Raw genomic sequence first — 19,113 nt, 5'->3', positions numbered from 1 at the left:
ATAATTCTTGAGCATTAGTCCCACTGCTGCTGCTGTTGCTGCTGCTGGGGGTGAATCTCCCTCCCATAAGCAGCCCAAGAAGAAGACCACTAGTACTTTACAAAAATTAACTGTGAAACAATCTTTTGCTAGAGGAAGCAAGTATGACAGCAGTCACCCAGTCGCAAAGCGGATCACGGACGCCATGGCGACTATGCTAGTGTTAGATCTGGATCCAATATCCACTATAAACGCAGCTGGTTTTTCACAGTTAATTGAGGTTTTGTGTCACCATTACCAAATACCATCGCAACACCATATTTCAAGAAAAGCTATTCCTCAACTGTAGCAGAATGTTTGTAAAAATTTAATAATTGGGCTCAAAAATGCCATTCTACTCACTGTATACTTAATCACAGATATGAGGACAAATGGAAGTTGGCAAACAAAAGATTATATGACTGTGACAGCCCACTGGGTTGGTCATTCGCCTTCACAAGCAGGAACAGCAGCAGCATGTACACCACTACGTAACATTTCTCACAGGCAGGCTACTCTTTGTATCACCGGCTACACTAACAGGCATACAGCTGATAATTTGATACGAAAACTAAGGGATGTCATTGATACATGACTTATGACACTTGGACTCTCCCCAGGAAATAGCATTTCTGATAACGCCAACAATATTGTGCAAGCATTACAGCTGGGTGAATTCCATCACATTCCCTGTTTTGCTCACACAATAAACTTGGTGGTGCAGAGCTTCTTGAAAAATAACCGTGAGGTGCAGGAGATTCTTTCAGTGTTCCGTACAAGCGTATTGCACAAGCCACTGAAATACAGGGGGAATGTATTTCAGTCCTGCACAGTGGAGAATCCTTTCTGTGCTGTGCAAGGTGCTGAAACCATTTGAAGTTGTGACGTGTGAAGTGAGTTCAAACTCTGCTAGCTTGAGCCAAGTCATTCCCTTAATTCGAGTTTTGGAAAAGCAGCTTGACAAACTGAAGGAGGAACAGAAAGAAAGCAATTTTGCAAAGTATGTTGGCCTTGTAAATCAAGTACTTAATTTGCTTCGCAATGATTCAAAAGTTATTAAAATCTTGAATTCTGATCACCATGTTTTGGAGACTGTGGTTGATCCTAGGTTTAAGACCTAAGTAGTTTCTATGCTTCCAAAAGACCAAGATCTGAACAGATGCAAGGAGCTCCTGGTCAGCAAGTTAACAGCTGAACTGGTCCTTGGCTTGCCAACATCTCCTTCGTCAGTTTCTCAGGCAGCTGCTGCTCGTAAGAAATTGCACTTTCCAAAGAGAAGCAGGGATGATGCGGGTGGCAAACCACAACAGTCTGGGGGTAAATGTATCATAGTGCGGGTTGTACAAGTCGCCGGAAATCGGCGAAATGACAGCTTAAATTTAAACTGGTGCTGCCTAGTAAATGGAAACTTCCCTTTACAAGGCAGCGCCGCTTTAAATTTAAGCTTTCATCTCGCCAATTTCCGGCGACTCGTACAACCCGCACTATGATACATTTACTCCCTGGTCTGGTTTGAAAGAATTTAGCAAAAAAAGTGTGACCTCGGCCATAACTCCATCCGATCCTACTATTAACATGCAAAGGATGGTGCAGGATTATTTTAAAGAGTTCATTGAAATCGAAATGCCACACAGTCCCTTTCGATACTGCGAAGAAAATCAATTTGGACACCCATGTACAAACTTGTTTTGCAATACCTAAGCTGCCCACCCTCCAGTGTGTACTCAGAAAGAGTTTTCAGCACAGCTGGGAACTTTGTCAGTGATTGACATAGAAGGTTACTTCCTAAAAATGTGGAAAAGATGATGTTCATCAAAATGAACTACATCTTCCAAGAGGAGGGCCTTTACCGGCAAATACATCCAAGTACTGACACTTCTGTAATGGCGGATTCCAGTGGAGATGAATTAATAGTCTGTGATGATGATGTACACACTGATGAGGGTGAGTATGATGCTGAAGATGATGACGACAACATCTTGACAGTGTAGAATTCATTTGACAGCACTGTTGGTCTAACCTGCCTTTAGGGCATTGATAGCTGGTTTAGTGGGGGCCCAAACAAACCAAGCACTTCAGCCACAAAAGTGGCAGCCCTTGTCGCTGAAGTGCTTGGTTTGTTAAAGTGTGCATGTCCTTTGTAAGATTCAATATATGGGTGGGTTGGAAGGCCCAAGGATAATTCCATCTTGTATTACTTTTCTATTGTGAGTTTGTGACACTGGTGTGTGGCAATGTTTTCTAGATGTGATATAAACTGCAGTGTGTTTGTTTCGTTGCTCTGTCGCTTAACATCCATCCAGCTTGCTGCACTATTTGGCTGAAAGTGTATGAAAAGCATATTGAGACCTGTGAGATGGTAAAAATTGAATGGAAATCACTGGAATTTAGTGTTAGTGAGGTTAATAATAATGTAGGTACAAAATAATACCTACATTATGTGATTTTAGCCCAAAAAATTGGATTTTGGAAAAAATAGCTAACCAAAACCAAAACACGCAAGGGCGGTTTTGGCAAAACCAAAACTAAAACCAAAACCCAAAAGTAATCCAGATACAAAACCAAAACCAAAACACAGGGTTCAATGAGCATCTCTAATTTAAACCAAACACAAAAAATGACAATAGCCATATCATATAGCATGAACTACTTTGTGTTTTTCCCTAATAAAATAAGGCTACTATAAGGTTTTATATTTTAACAGTATTGAGAGGATTTAAATGTAAAAAAAACCCATTGCAATAAAATGGCTGGAAAAATGGTTCTTCTTGATGGTCAAATTCTATGTTTCTATTTTCCTAGGTCCCATAAACTATTTTTACCAGAAGTGAGTATACTTTAAGGCTCTCTCTCACTTAGAAGGGGCAGTCAAATTACATCTATTATTGCCAAATTCAGCCAAAATATAAATGTCCATCACTGTCCAAGCACACCCATGATGCGATAGTGGACATCTTTATGCTGGACAAGTGGTTCTTGAGATTGGGGACAGACCTCTATCGTGTGGCCAAATTCAGGGGGCTTTTCTCTGTCCTATCTAAATGAAACAGTGAACTGTGAAAGAGTAAATACTTCTGGTGGGTACACAATACCTGTGGGAACTTGGGTAATAAGTGGCATATCAATTATTTCACATGTCAATCTTTACTAAGTAACGTATCTAGGTTGCTTGTGGTATTACTTTGAATATAGATCAACAGATGCAAAATTACATCACATTTTGATATGACTCATGTGTTGAGATTGAAGTCAATTGTACTTACCACAGCCTGTCTGAGTTCTCCAATCACCCACCGTTATCCCCAATGCTTGACATACAAGGGCATAAGCTTGGATAGCTTGGCACAGGCTAGTGCCATTGTCCTTGGTTCCACAAAGGTCATAAACACAGCTGTGGACAAAGGCAGTTGGGTCCACCACAGTGCCACATTCCCAAAGAGCACTCCCTGTAAGATTTATAAACCCACAGTACTCTGAGGTAAAGTATAGTGATTCCGTAGCTGCATCACACGAACTGCAGTTATCCACACACCCAGAAGAGCATTTCCAGTCAGGGTGATACACTCTCCAGCTCTCGCCTAAATCTATCACAGATACAGCCAGTTTTCCATCTGATCGGAGGGTGTCATCCTCTGGATTTTTATTGTAGTTCCCACACAGCCCACAGGTAGAGTTAATGTATGTGCCGGGCACTGATATAGAAGCATAGTGTTCTCCATCATACATCACAAGTAACCCAAAATCACTTTCCACTGCTGTTGATAATCCACTTTGGTATATTTTAATGGCTCCGTGTTCAAGGATTACTGGAAGTGAAAATATCAAATTGTTTACCTGTAATAAGAAAAATATGATTTTATATTAAGTTCATCTCTGTTTTTGCTGTAATTCAGAGAAGATAGTTTAAAATATCTGCTTATGGGGTTTACAATTCCCCAATACTTTATGGTGTACCCAACTGTAAGTCATTCATACAGTAACCTTTCAAATATTAATAAACTCCGGGAAGCAAGCGCTGTGTGTGCTTTTTCATCTAGCCACATATTTATTTCTACTTTTCAATCTTTCCATATATCTGCATCATTTTATGCTTCTACAGTGTTTAGGATATGCAAACAGCTTTCAATCAACAATAGTGGCTAACGCCTAATCTGAGATACAGTGGCAATGCTTAAGTTTAAAGTCACATGACATAACAAAATAGGACATTTATGTTTATCACACCAATACCAGTGTTGGTGGTGTGCTTACATTTATTAAATAGGTTGCTATAAATCCATAAAAATAAATATAAATGTTTGACGCTCCGGGTCTGGGACCCTCTGCCAAAATTCTGCCCTGTGATGCAAAGCTGGTCACATGTTCAAGTTGGCCCCAATGTCACCCCTTTGTAGCTCATTGTAATATCTACAGTGCTGAAGCTGTTATTTTTCTTTTGCATCATCACAAAACAGTAACACATTGTAACATGCTGGAAAAGGAAAAATCAGGCCACACATTTGTCCAGCTCACACTCTAATACACATCAAGTTGCTTTAGTAAGGTGGGTCAGTATTTGCATGAGCTCATGACTTGTACCAAGGTAAGGAATACGAGTCACCACCCATCTCATACAGCAGAAAATTCCAGGGTAATTTATCTACTTTACAAGTGCACATTTATGAGTGTGCAAGAGATACACATTTCTACATTGTCATAAATAACTCAAAGTTGCAGATCACCATGTGAGAGCCATCGTGTATCTCGCATTAAGTAGATAGACTTTAGGTGGATACTCATTTAAAAAGAAAAGCTTTGTTTAATTTGCCAAATATCCCATAAAATAGAAGTAAGAAATGCTGAAAAGTATTGCAGGGTGCAATTATGTTTAATCTTTGTTCCAATTGTAAATTGAGTAAAGTCCAAATCCTTTCACCTATGGGAAACATTCTATCTTCTGATTATTTTCACAAAACAAGGACATATTAGGCACATGACCAATGATGCAAGGACAGTTGATAGTTTTTCCACAATGTAAATTATATCAGATTATTCAATAAAGCTTAATTTGTCTTTTTAGATTTTGGCATGATTTTCTATGGAGAACAGACGGTATTATAGACACGGCTGTCTCTAAATTCTTTACCGCTCTCTATCGTATCTTTCAGATAATTGACTTCGGGTGTTAAATGTCTCAGAGCTTTAAACATTTTTTTAAAAGCCCTCTTTGTCTATTTTTGTATAATCATTTGGTTAGAATTCAACCCACTTTTCTGTTTCTCTTCTGTTCTTGTTACCCCTAATGAACCCTTAAGTTAGAGGATGTAAGAAAATCCATTTGGAAGAAATAGCTGGACTTGTTCCATAGATGTTAACAGGCTCCAAATAGAGCCAAATTATTCCAGTTGTTGAAGTAAATTGACATGGATGTGTATCAAAAAACCTTTATCTGACTTAATGAGCATATTAGAAAAGCAAACCTTGGGAAGCGCAGTCTCATGCTATTGACCCGACATCTTTAGACTGAAAGATTTACATTTTATTAGTAGAAATATGATTACTTCATCTTTTATGCACTATCAATTCTATTGTATCCAATGAAAAAATGTGGGGATTAAAGCTCATCATTTTATTTTGTTAATTAATTGTCATATCCACTTTCAAACAAACTCTATTCAGACACTTGGTTCGTTTTCTGTCAGACTGGATTCATCAATGTTAACATTTTTATTTTATCTTGGTTTTTTTTTTCTTTAGCCTTTTTCAGGCTGAAGACGAATATTATTATATTATATTTTGTAATATATTATAACATTTCATAATAGATCCCCTGTCAGACCGATGACTGTGCCACTACTAATACTTTTCTAATGACTGTCAATTATTTCTTAAAGCAAAGTATCACATAGTAGTATATTGTTTGTGTTAGAGTGCCCGGACTATCTTTTCTTTTGTCCTTACATACACAGTGGTCTTATTTGTCCTGGCTGCACTTTTCAAATGATTTTATTATCTTGTACACATTCATTTAAAGAAGTGCAGCCTGGTTTCACTGATTTATGTAGCACTGCCTATAAATTTAGTCAGTTCCAACTAAAACTAAATACTGTTCTTGTTGGTCTTTTAATCCATGTTTGTTATTTACTTATTATTTATTTATTAACATTTATATTTAAATTCTTAAATATTAAAATGGTTTGTTACTTTAGCATGCAATGGTGTTTAGTTCTTTAGAGGAGGTAGCTCTGCTGCATTGATAAATAAATGATTGATTCTCACCTTTACTTTTCCAAAACTTCCCTTGGGTATGACAATGTTATGGGAATAGACCTCCACAGAAATATCCTTTAGCCATGACACTGCAGACCCTCCACGATTTTCATTCTTGGCTTCTATACTAAAGAATGGAAGATGATTTCCTGAAAGACAATTCCTTGCTAGCAGATACGAACATGAACCTTGGAAGTGGAAGAGAAGTCCATCAAATGTGTGGTAATGTGGGTCTCCAAAGACCACACAAGTGCTACTTTCAACTGGTAGACACTGAAAGTATTTCTCCTTTGGTTCACATACTTCATATGGGCCACAGACTGTCTCTTGACATGATATCTCATTATTGAAATCAAGGCAACGACATCTAGTGGAACAATTAGCATTTTCCCAAAACAGCTGTCCTTGGCGCAAAAATTGACCTAATAACAAAAAATACAATTTAATGAGAATTTATGTTTGCAAAAAAAATGTTTAAATAAAGATGATTTTACGGGCATGTGCTTCAAGTTAACCATCTACAAAGTGTACTAATTTGTACAATAATAACAAGGGCTATTGCTCTTTTTTGATCCAAAAAGGACTAGTGTTCATGGCAAGCTATCAAAAAAAAAATGTGGAAAATAAATAAATGTCAGTCCACTATCTCAACAGTTGGTCTACAGTTCTATAGACCACAACATTAAAAAATGTATCCAAGGTGAACACACAATCTTTCTAATGAACTTTTTCAGACCTAGAACTGTGCAGGTGACAAAGGGACATCCATGTCAATTGGAAGAAAGATGCTTCCACCATCAGCACAAAAAATGATTTTTCATTGTAAGGGTATTATACTATAGAACCTTTGAACTTCCTAGTGATGGAGTGGACTTCAAAACAGCATGTCTGGTTGAATATCATTAAAATAGCTTCTAAACCACACACAAATTTGAACAAACAACTCTCAATAAAAGTTTTGTGAATGTGCTCATAACCCCATTAATCATAAAACATTTCCTTGGCCTAATGTGTATGTGACATAAACACTTTAAATGACCACTAAACATAAAATATCATTTGAATTACAAAATAGTAGGTCTGTCAAGTCTCCTGTATTCTTATGAACTGTCCTGCATGTCATGTCTTCCTTGTCTCACAGTTTTATCCCCAATCTCCTGGATATCAGGGGAAGGGGGTCAAATTGCTCCACAAATCAGTGCTGGTAGCCTTCTACTGGATATAATGGCTTCCCCACACTTCTCCAGCTCGCAAAGAGACAGAATGGGACCAGAAAGTAGACTATTGGGATCTGCATTGTGACACTACCAGAGATATCAAGATTTTGCATTATAAAACCACTAGAGATTTGGGAGACTGCATTATAAAGCTAGACAATATGGGGGTCTCTATTTTTAATCCAGCACAAATGTGGGGGTCTGCATTTTAAAAACACCACAGATTTGGTATTCAGAATACAGTCAGTATTGTATAGTAGTTTGCACTAGCTTCTCTCTGTATTGTATATTGTTCAGTAAAAAAAACTTTTTATATAGGGGTCAATAGGATTCTACAGAGGTCTCGTAAATGCTCTTTACATTTTATACATTTCACTAGAATACTCTCTGCATTGTACAGAGGTTCCTGGAATGTTCTCTGTGTTCTATATTGGGCCATAAATGTAAATTGATCTCTAGAATGGACCCTGAATTGAATACTGGTCAGATAGGGGTGCATTGTGTTTAATTATAGCTGTTTGAAACGACAAGTTTTCATATATCTTATTGGTTGTGTAAACCCATGTCCACATTAGATAAACCACTCTCGCACATATTTGACCTTTCAGATGTGTAACACACCTTCCTCATGTTCATAATTCTAGATAAACATCTCTGTAGACTTTCTGTCAGTAATCACATTGAAGGACACAGCCGTTCTAGCCTTTTAATGGCTGAACAGCTTGTATTTAACTGCTCAGCAAATGTAAATAAAGAGCCTGATTCATACAGGAACATAAATACAGATATGTGTGGTAGTTTGCGCAAAATTGCACTGTGCATGCTCAGAAACAGACAACGTGACCAATGAACGCAAGTACATCTAATTAATATTCAACCACGGAGGATGTTTCCAACAGCCTACGATTTCATTGGTGGTGGAGTATGCATGTAGTCAATGTACAGTAAGGACGTGTCAAGGTCGAGTGCACACAGCAGCATCCAATTCAAGCTTTGGGCATCTCTAAGTTATGTGTTTTTCAGTCATATCGTTTGCACCAGTTAAAGGGCAGGTTTATGTCCCGATTGATTGTGGTGACGGACGTGTATACATGCCACAACATGTGTTTGCAATCAAGAGCAACTCTAAAAGGTCATTTTATATACAGTACGCATTGAGAACATCTCGAGAAATTTATTTGGTGGGAAAAAAGTTTTCTTTCTTTTTCAATGTCTTTTTCTTAATTATTACATTATTAACAGGTGACAATAATTGATTTTTTTTTAATTCTGTGCATTCTGTGTATTGTACGTATGCAGTATATTGTGTCTGTCTCAATACGGCAAGTGCCAAACATGCAAAGCATACCTACAGCTTATTCAGCAAGAGATGTTTCTTCAGAACCGCTTGTAGTTGAATACGGACATGTGAATACCTGAATTACAGGTGTTTTGTTTTTCAATTTACATAATGTTTGTTTTGCATTCCTTAATGAATCAGGCCCAAAATGTCAAACTTCTCCAGTTCTCTCAACTTATGGTAACTTTTACATATATGGTGAGTGGTAATTATAGCACTATTAATCATAATCATAATCATTACTAATCATACATTTTTGTCTTGCTTTATTATGCGATTACAACACCCAATATTTCCTGCACACTATACCTTTTAGACTGCAACCATTAGCTGGATCAATCTCTTTCCCATCTATTTTGAATAACCAGCGTCCTGGGATGTTCACATTTGTGCTATCTTCAATATTGACAATCTCAGATGATCGGGATCCAGGGACACTGAAGAAATTGGTTAGATTTCCACCAATAAATCCAGCCTGAATTAGAGAGAAAAACATGTTATTTTTTGAAAGGTTCTGTTATGGCTCAATTATCCTGGCTTATGTTATATAGTTGGTGAATGCATGTAAGGTATTGTAATAGATAAATGGTAATAGAAATGCAGAATGATACATTCTGGTACGTATTCCTGCAGGCAGATGAATACATTGACAATGTTAGAACTCATTCACTAACATTACATGTAGGTACAACATTTTAAGTAAACCATTTCAACCTATCACACACTTCACATTTCATTGTCAAACTAGCACTAGATACATAATTGCTGATTGTTCGCATTGCTTATGTGCAAATGTTGATACATTTACAATGTTTAGTAAATGTGCCCTTACTGGTTTTATCGTTTAGCTTTCTGTCCTCTTCAATTTATGAAGTCTCTTTCATTGTGAGTCAGGCCCAAAATGTCAGAGTTCTCCAGTTCTGTCAACTTATGAGTTAGCCATTTTAAATATGAGGCAGTTGATTGCCCATATCCCCAGGCATGCACTTTGGGGGGTTTCCAGGTGCCTGGAACCCCTTCAGCTGCCACAAATTTGGTCTTTGTTTTTCCATCTAGCAGCCAGTACTGTGCCCTCTGCAGTACTACTCACAGAGGCTGCTTCTCTCCGCATTCAAGTGGCTGCAATATACACCAATATGGCTACAATGCAGCGTCTGCGCATGCCCAACTGCAGCAGCTCCTCCCATGATCCCAGGTCAGAGTGGACGTGCACAGTCCAGAGGTGAGTTGCACTTTGACAAATGGAGACTATGTTTTATTAATATATTTAGATTTAATCTGCCAAATATTCTTATACACACATTATTCTACTTACACACAAATTTTTATATATATATATATATATATATATATATATATATATATTTATATATATATACATATATATATATATATATATATATATATATAAACAAGTTAACCCGTGCATTATACTCATGCTCTCTAGTCAAATCAAGCTACTTAAGGTGTTAAAAAGGTTCTTGTCATGCATTTGGGCCTAGCCCAGGCCTCCTCAGGGGAAGAGCGTTACTTCCCGACGCAAGCACCCTTTTTTAACGTGGTTTTGTCCACATGTGACCACCTCATCATTTTTCTCCATCACCTCATCCTTCATCTTCATCGCCACATCCTTTATCAAGCTACTTAAGGTGTTAAAAACTCCCCACTGTCACCCCCGGCAACCACCAACCACTCCCAACTGTCACTTCTCCTTAAGAAATATATAGGTCAGTGTATAACTCTGCCCAGCAGGTGGCGCTGCAGCTTGGGTTTTCTTTTTTCACACACGCCACTAGGCATCTATATAGTAGATATTATATTTTGCAATTTCAAAACATTACTTTTATCTATTGTTTTTAACTCTTTATTACACCAACACCCATGGTGCTGTATGAAATTTTAACATGCTGCATGTTTCTCGGTTATAGTGTTGCCAGCCAAGCCTGGCGGAGCCCAGTGCTGGTAGCAGGTTTTTCAGGGGGAAGCCACACTGTTCATTCTCCCCAATTTTGACGATATCAGACTAGGCTGTAAATGCTGGTGCTGTGGGGTGGGTTTTGCGGCATTTTATTAACAAGGTCATTTAATATCAATATTCATCACCGAGATGATGATGATGATAACTGGCGTCTGAACAACTTGATGATACGCTTAATAGTGTGTCTTCCTGCTTCACGCAATCACACTCAGTTACGTTTATAGGCTGATTCGCGTAGATCATTACGACTCAGCATGAAAGCATAATTGTATGTTTTTGTGTTAATGCATTTTGTGCCTCTGTTTTAGATGCAAATGCATTCAAGCATCGGTCCCTAAGTGCGTATAGGCCTGAATGACTCAGACAGCAGCAGTTCCTCCTGGTGCCTGAGCATCACTTGCCTTTAGGTTCTGACTCATTCATGACCATTGAGAACCAATGAGTGCTAAAATATCATTATATTGCTGCACTCACTTAAGAAAAAAAATGCTATATAATAATAGCTTGATGTCACACCATGTAGTCCCCAGGCACCTCAAGAGACTAAGGGATAGATTTACTAAGCTGCGGGTTTGAAAAAGTGGGGATGTTGCCTATAGCAAACAATCAGATTCTAGCTGTCATTTTGTAGAAGGTACTAAATAAATGAAAGCTAGAACCTGATTGGTTGCTATAGGCAACATCCCCACTTTTTCAAACCCGCAGCTTAGTAAATCTAGCCCTAAGAACCAAATTCAATTTTGGAAAATGCCAGGACTGAAAGTAAATAAACATAATCCTTTATTTGTCTTGCCTTCTTCTAAATATCAACTATATTTTATAAAAGAACTAACATAATGAACACACAAAATTAGGAATGTCTGCCATCAATCACTGCACTATTAGATACATGATAATGGACATTAAAGGGACCTACACAGAAACTATTTCACCAGTCAGAATGGTGGAATACCCATAACATACAAAGTCTGCCAATAAGAACAGGAGAATCCTGCATCACATGGTACACAGAAATAAACACAGAACATGCATATGAAATAACAGACCTGGCAGAAAAACAGGATTAGACAGGACACACCAATGAATGTATTAGTTACTATCATATGACATGTTGCAGTTAATAACAACCTGCTGTTATTGGTGTACTCCTGTGGGGGGCTCACCAAACTGATACAGCTTTAAAAAGGCAAGGATAGAATATATAATGGTAGCTGTGTAGATTAAATATAAATATACAGTATCTTATATATTAAAGATATACATACAACTATATAATGATATGTTTAGAAATATATAATAAAATTTAATAATAAATTATTGTATAACAAACTAAATAATCAAATAGGCTCAGTGACCAACGAATCAAACCAAAAACAATTAAATGGAAGAAGATAAATGATATTCCCTAAATACTCCATATAGATACAAAGTATCATTTTTTAAAACCCAATATTCTTCCTTTCTCATTTTTAGCCTCTCCCTGTTGCATCATATCCTATTTATTTGGAATTGGAATTAATTAAGTGTTTTACAACAACAAAATATGTAGCAATTGCCTTCTCCATAAATTTACTTCAGATAGTAGATTTATGCTTTAAAATTCTATCCTGAATTGGGTGGTTTCCCCAATGTATGAAAGTCTACACAGAATGGTAATACTATATACCACATATGTGGAATTGCATCTGATATGGGTTAGCCAGGTTTAAATGCGAGTGATATTTTATTGATATATTATTGATCTTTTGAGGACATTATTGCACATTTTACATGATGGACATGTGAAAGTTACCATATTAAAAGGAGTCAGGATCACCTTCAGGTAATATGTCAGCTCTAACAAGTTTAGCACTAATACACAAATTATGTGCCAATGCCTTCAAAAAATCTTAACACAATTTTGGTACAGTACTAAGTACCTGTTTACATGTACTATTTATTTGCAGAAAAGTAACCACAATTTTCATCAATGATTCTATCAGAGACAACCACACTTATCTGTCTCTATATGCTAATAAGGCGGTTCATGGCCAATGGACAATAGGTTGACCTATGTGAAAGAATATGCTGTAAACAATGTTATTCCAAATGTCTACAGCACCGTCTTTATCATCAATTTAATAGCAATGTTCTGGTTCTATCTCAGACTTATCAAAATCTCCTCTTCATTTACAAACTATACACCAGGGATATAATGTCTCTGAAAATATGTGCCATCAATAAAAATCCTTATAGATAAGTAAGATAATGAAATCACTGGTGTTAAGTGATATGAAACTACTTTTACACTTTAGATTGATACTAGATAAGACAAAACATTTCAACCTAGATTTGGATGGTGCAAAAACTATATTTAAGCCTAAATGAACTTAAAACCTCAGTAAGAAATTGTATAAAGCAAAGATCAAAGATCCATAGGCAAAAAGACAATCTTATAACACTGCAATTTTGTCTAGCTTTAAATCATGAAAAAAATATATTAATTTTAGAACATTGGTCAACATCTTAAATCTCTGTATGGCTTTGTACTATTTGGCATTGAATAGGTCTTCACTTTACCCCGCACTTAGTCCTTTTTCACGGCATCTGCCCAATGGTTTGATTGGTTGAGTTGTGGGAAAAATCCCTGGATCAAAAAAATCCTGTCATGCGCCAGACTTTTCTAAACATCTACCAGAGTCCAGCACGCTCTCCTCTGTCTCTCCGATGGAACTGAGGGTTCCTCTGCTCTCCGGCACTACAAAAAGATTTTGCTCGCCATCATGGATCCTTAGGCACACTCACGCACATGTATGCATATTCTATATGAAACATATACTCCTTCTTTCATTAAAACATACCTCCACACCCCCTATTGCCTCTCACTATTTAAATCTGTTCAGACTACAAGATGGGGCCATTTTATGAAGTCTCTTGGCCAGATAAATTTTCTCCTGGCTCCTACAGCATGATCCTGGGAATTCTGCACCAGTGCTTTTCTAGTATTCTTCTCTGGTGTTTTCCTGGTTATTATCTCAATTCCAGTGTGTTCCTGGTTATTCCATCCATCCCAGTGTGTTTCTGTTTATTTCATCTATGCCAGTGTGTTCCAGTTTATTCCACCTATCCCAGTGTGTTCCTGTTTATTTCATCCACGCCAATGTGTTCCTGGTTATTTCATCCATGTCAATGTGTTTCTGGTTATTTCATCCATGTCAATGTGTTTCTGCCTAACTCCATCTACCTACTGGTCAAATCCAATACCTATACGGAGGACCCTCATCATTCATCATCTGTATATTAGGTATCTCTATGAGCTGAACTGCACATTGCCATATTCCATTATGTAATGATATATTTTGCAAATTTAGGGACATTCCAAATGTCCGTTGTTTTGATGAACAAGAACAAAAGCATTTACAAAATTGGGGTATTTAGAATATTTTCATAAAGTACTATTTAAATAATGTTTTTTTTAATTAGGAAAATAAATTAAAAAAAGTTTATTAATGTAAGTAAAAAATTATTTCTAAGATATTTATTGTATATAATGTTATTTGTGTTTTATTATATTGTATTTTATGTAAAAACACTTTTTTTTCCTTTGAGGAACAAGTACAACATGGTAAAACAGAAATCAGTGTGGCATGCTTCTAAGGTAAAAATAAATGCATCAAGAGGGTATTTAACTATAAAAAAAAATGAGCGTTTTTATTTTTTAAAAGATAAAATACAGGAATACATTCTAGTAAATATCATCAGCAACAGCCAGCATGCATATCTGAATATTAAATCCTGTCAACCCAGTTTACCTGTATTTTATGATGAAGGAGAATATAGGACATAATGGACATAGGGAGTTTAGGAGACAACATGGTAGATGAAATTCAATTTTATGGATTTGAGGCCTTAAAATATACTCGCGCCCCACACCTTAGATGAGATACTGTTGGATCATAGAATTGGTAGCACCTTACACAAGCACACATTTATCAAATGGAGAAAACCCCTCTAGGCTTCTTCCAATCTATCAAAGGGCCACCGTCAGCTAGCTGGGTCACACATATATATATCCATTATGATTAACCCGGCAAAGTGGTAACTTAAGCCTTACCGATCTTGGCCAATATCGCTCAGCCGGCCCAGCGATATCTTAATAATACAGTGCGACTATAATGGCAATAGAAAATCAGCCTTGTCGCTGCAGATTGATAAATATGCCTGCCAATGCAAAATCGTTGCATCTCAAGCCAGCAGGATATTACTTTACAGACTCAAAAGTGTTCAAATGTTCAAAATATAGAACATAAAATACTGATGATGCCTCTTCTTGAATGTGCAGTACAACTTTGGGTACCAGTTCAGAAAAGGAGGCCCTGTAACTGGAGAGAACACAGAGAGTGACAAATAAATGAATTATAGGTATGAAAGACCTCAGTCAGGGTATATACCCACGCTGGTTGAAAGCATGTCAAATGCAAACTTGTCTGATTCGTTTTTAGATGTAGTTTTCTAACATTTGTAGGCATTCCAAAGAATGCTCCCAAAACTAAATGGGATGGAAAGTACAAATACCAAAGGAGATGTTAAGCATAGAATCAATGACTTCTAATGGGAGACCCATTTACATGCCATTTACAAATGTTAAAATATGCACTTTAAAAACACCAGTATGTACCATTAAGTGGAAAGGCTGCCATAGCATAGAAGCCAAATTATTAAAGTTATTGGCTTTACTCACATTTACCCCTGCCATGACTGAAAAATACAAAGACACGGTTAAATATTGTGGGTGCTCAAGCACCCACAACACCCAAACCGCTATCCAGAGCCAGATTTATTTACAGCAAAGAAAAGATATTTATGGGGAGATAATGATCACTGTATAAAAAACACATTCAGAGCCTGTACAAAAAAGACTCTGTCAACCTGTGCAGTATCAAGTCTCAGCAGACAATACAAGGTCACCCCTTGTGGGTAGAAAAGAAGAGATTTAATCTTCAGCGGCGAAGAGGGATCTTTATAGTAAGAAGAGTGAAACTCTGAAATGCATTCCCACAAAAACTCATATTGGCAGATTAAAGTGAGGATAAAACAAAACAAAGAATACATGGTTACTGCCATTAAATAATTGTATATTGTAGAGAGTATATCCTGGGAGAAGTATAATTGTCAATCTGGAGTAGGGATGAATTTTTCATTAAATTGGACGTTTATGATTTAGGTTTTTTTTTTAGTTCCACCAGATCACCAGCTTGGGGAATTTAGAGATGAAGGATTGAACTTGATGGATATAAATTTTATGTTGCCATAAATAATTATGAAAATATTTAAACCATTGATTGGCTACATATAAGTTATAGTTCACCCTAAAATTAAATACAGACATTACTGCAAGGAAAGAAAACAATCCAACATGTACTCATAATCCAATGATTCACCTAAAACGTCATGTAAGGCATCTATTCATACACATGAAAGTGGTAAATAGCTATATTGTAATGTTAGCTTCTGCTAACTGGGGGCTGGCAAGATAATCTCTCTTAAAATAGTTGATACTATTCTATATATACCCAGAGCACAGAACTTCTGTTAACTACATGATATACACGTATAAACAAGTGATTTAAGTAAAAAGAGTCTCCTGTGAAATACCCTGCCAACAGGGCAGTTTATTTATTTAGCCACCACTGATTTGTGATATAGGATGGACTATCACAGAAGAAAAACAGAGTGCACTGAGCAACTTATCAATTATTTTATGAGTACACAGAATTGTCCTGACATTCATATTTAGATAATAGACAGGTCACTATTCTTTGCAGCATGATTTCACTTGAGAACTGAACTTATCTGTGGCAAGTAGCAGGTGACTACAATAGAAAAAGAGGAAAAAAAGGACACATTGTCTCCATTTGTGCCACTGTTTGTACTGCAATGTGAATGGAGAAAACATAATAAAGAAAGCCAGATAATTGTCTGATTATACAGAAGATTTTAGCCAAGCATGAGCAATCTAAAAGCTGCAAATCAATTTCCAGAGACCTTGATATTCCCGCTTCCACTATATGTAATGTCATTAGGAAGTTTAAAGCCAATGGCACTGTGCCAAGTTCTGGAAAGAGAAAAGTTGAAGATTGCGGCACAGGGTTGTTTGAATGATGGAGAAAGCTCTTCAATCAACTGCCAAACAGATTAAAGCCGACGTTCAGATACAATGTAAGACAGTTTCAACGCGCACCATCGGTCGACAACTCAATGAATGGGTGTTCTGAGGTTGGAGGCCCAAGGGTCATACTGCTGAGATAGAGACATAAGAAAGCCCATCTGGAGTTTGCAAAACACCTGAACAAGTCACATTCCTTCATGTAGACACATGAGAACAAATTCCAGAATTTTGGTAAAGCATATCATCCCTATGTTTACAGAAAGCAAATGAAAATAACACCTTCCCTACAGTCAATGGAGCAGGTTCAGTGATGTTTTGGGGTTGCTGTGTGTGTTGTAAGTGTGCATCATGAAATCAGGGCATTTTGAAACACAACATTTGACTCCAGTGTTGTAAAGCTGTGTCTGTGTCTTCCAGGAGGACAACGACGATTTGAAAGAGAGTTTGAGTCTGCCATCCTTTATCTATATATAAAACATCTGATTTCTGCTCTCTCAGAGTTATTATATAACCACTTAAATTAGAATACTAGAGCTGAACAAAAGAAGGCACTTCAGTACACTGAATATCTATTAAAATATAAATTACATATAAATTATTCTTAAAATATATATATGTCTTTACATATTCAAACCTATGGTGGCGAAAAATTCAAAATAAAGATTTATAGTTTGTGAAACGAAAGGAAAAAGTGCTTATAAAATAGGTTCAAACCCTTTGGTGGGGCCGATAAATACTATCTGAAAATTAAGGTCTGTTATTGTACTCTCCTACAGTGATACAAAGTATTAGATTTATCACAAGCAATATCTATAAAGGAATTGTGTTACATATTAATAAAGTTGTATATGTCAAAGAGTCTTAGATTTTCATTTTATTCTGCTCTTCTCAGAGTTGAATTATTTTACCATGGACCCTGAGTAATTAACATACATTTCGATTATTGTTTTCTTGGGGAGGGAGGGACTGCATATTGCAGCTTCAATTTGCTATGTTAATGTTGATTTGTCTGCTCTTAGATCAGGTGAGCTAGGTCATCCCCAACTATATTTTCCCAATTTTAGTTACAATGATAAGCATGTCCACAACGTGATTGGCACGTGTTTTCTGAATATCCATACACCATTATTGTGTTATCCATATGGTGCTTATAGCTGTAATATACTCTGGTACTAGCTTGGTTAGCCTTTTTCATGCAGAACACAATCTTTAATAAAATTATGGACTTTATGACTTTCCAGAACATGTGATTACTCGGGTAAACAGGGGACTGGTGCAGTGCAGTTTAATTGCAATATAATCACAATCAATGCAACCCTGTAAAATTAATTTTCATATAGGTTTCCTCATTTGATTAGCTGATCTGTGGCCACTACAGGTTAGAAAGGAACCTCTGTATTGATAATAAGCTACAAGCAAACAGAACATGCCTGAGAAGTTGAATGAAGGCAGACTGAACGGCAACATAAGAATGCATAACAGAAAATAGAGTAGATTCATTCATCACTAGCCTCATACATCAAATGATACAAATGTGTAAAACAGAATGATATGGTTATTTCAAAAGAGAAATAAATGCAGAAATAAATAGACAAATTGTACAAACTGGATTTTTTTCTATGAAATTAGATAACATGATGATTCAGCAAAATGTATTAGTAGTATTATTTTTTATTATTATTTATCTTTAGAATTATGTTCAAAACTATTTTCATATTCTTAGATATAGGGGGTTATGTTTCATGCCAGAAGACCAAAAGTCATATTACTTATTTCTTACCTGTGCAATAACACCACCTAAGCCAGTAAGAGGGTCTCCCCCACTTGCTGTCCCTGTGGTCCATGTGATCTCTGCATAATTGAACATTGCAAAGCTTGATGTCCCGTCTGAAATCAGCAGAGCTTGAAATGTATTCACCTGAAAATGTAATTAAAGTATCGTGAAAAGCGTTGCAATCTTTCCATATCATGTTTTCAAGATTTTCTACTGACAGTGAAACATACAGTCCACAGAACAATGGCCAAATATGCTTAACAATACAACTAGCAGAGCCATGTTAACTCTGGGACGTACATATCTTGTGATTGGGCTTTTCATGCAGCAAATTTAAAGCAAAATCCTAATTAGTGTTAATTTTTTGCCAATATTAGAGATTTCTTTGAA

The 19,113-nt window shown here is 36.6% G+C and overlaps 1 protein-coding gene across 1 annotated transcript in view; it reads right to left on the bottom strand.

Moving 5' to 3' along the window:
* Positions 1–19,113, bottom strand: part of TECTA (tectorin alpha) — a 354,553-nt gene that overhangs the window by 107,525 nt on the left and 227,915 nt on the right. The window contains exons 11-14 of the mRNA XM_075190731.1: positions 18,730–18,867; positions 9,133–9,298; positions 6,277–6,689; positions 3,282–3,852 (exon numbers count right to left, since the gene is read on the bottom strand). Of these exons, the coding sequence (XP_075046832.1) occupies positions 3,282–3,852; positions 6,277–6,689; positions 9,133–9,298; positions 18,730–18,867 (1,288 nt within the window). The remainder of the gene's footprint in view (positions 1–3,281; positions 3,853–6,276; positions 6,690–9,132; positions 9,299–18,729; positions 18,868–19,113) is intronic.

This window comes from Mixophyes fleayi, chromosome 11 (genome assembly GCF_038048845.1).
Source record: "Mixophyes fleayi isolate aMixFle1 chromosome 11, aMixFle1.hap1, whole genome shotgun sequence".
NCBI lineage: Eukaryota > Metazoa > Chordata > Amphibia > Anura > Limnodynastidae > Mixophyes > Mixophyes fleayi.
This window is presented reverse-complemented; position numbering and strand designations above follow the sequence as displayed.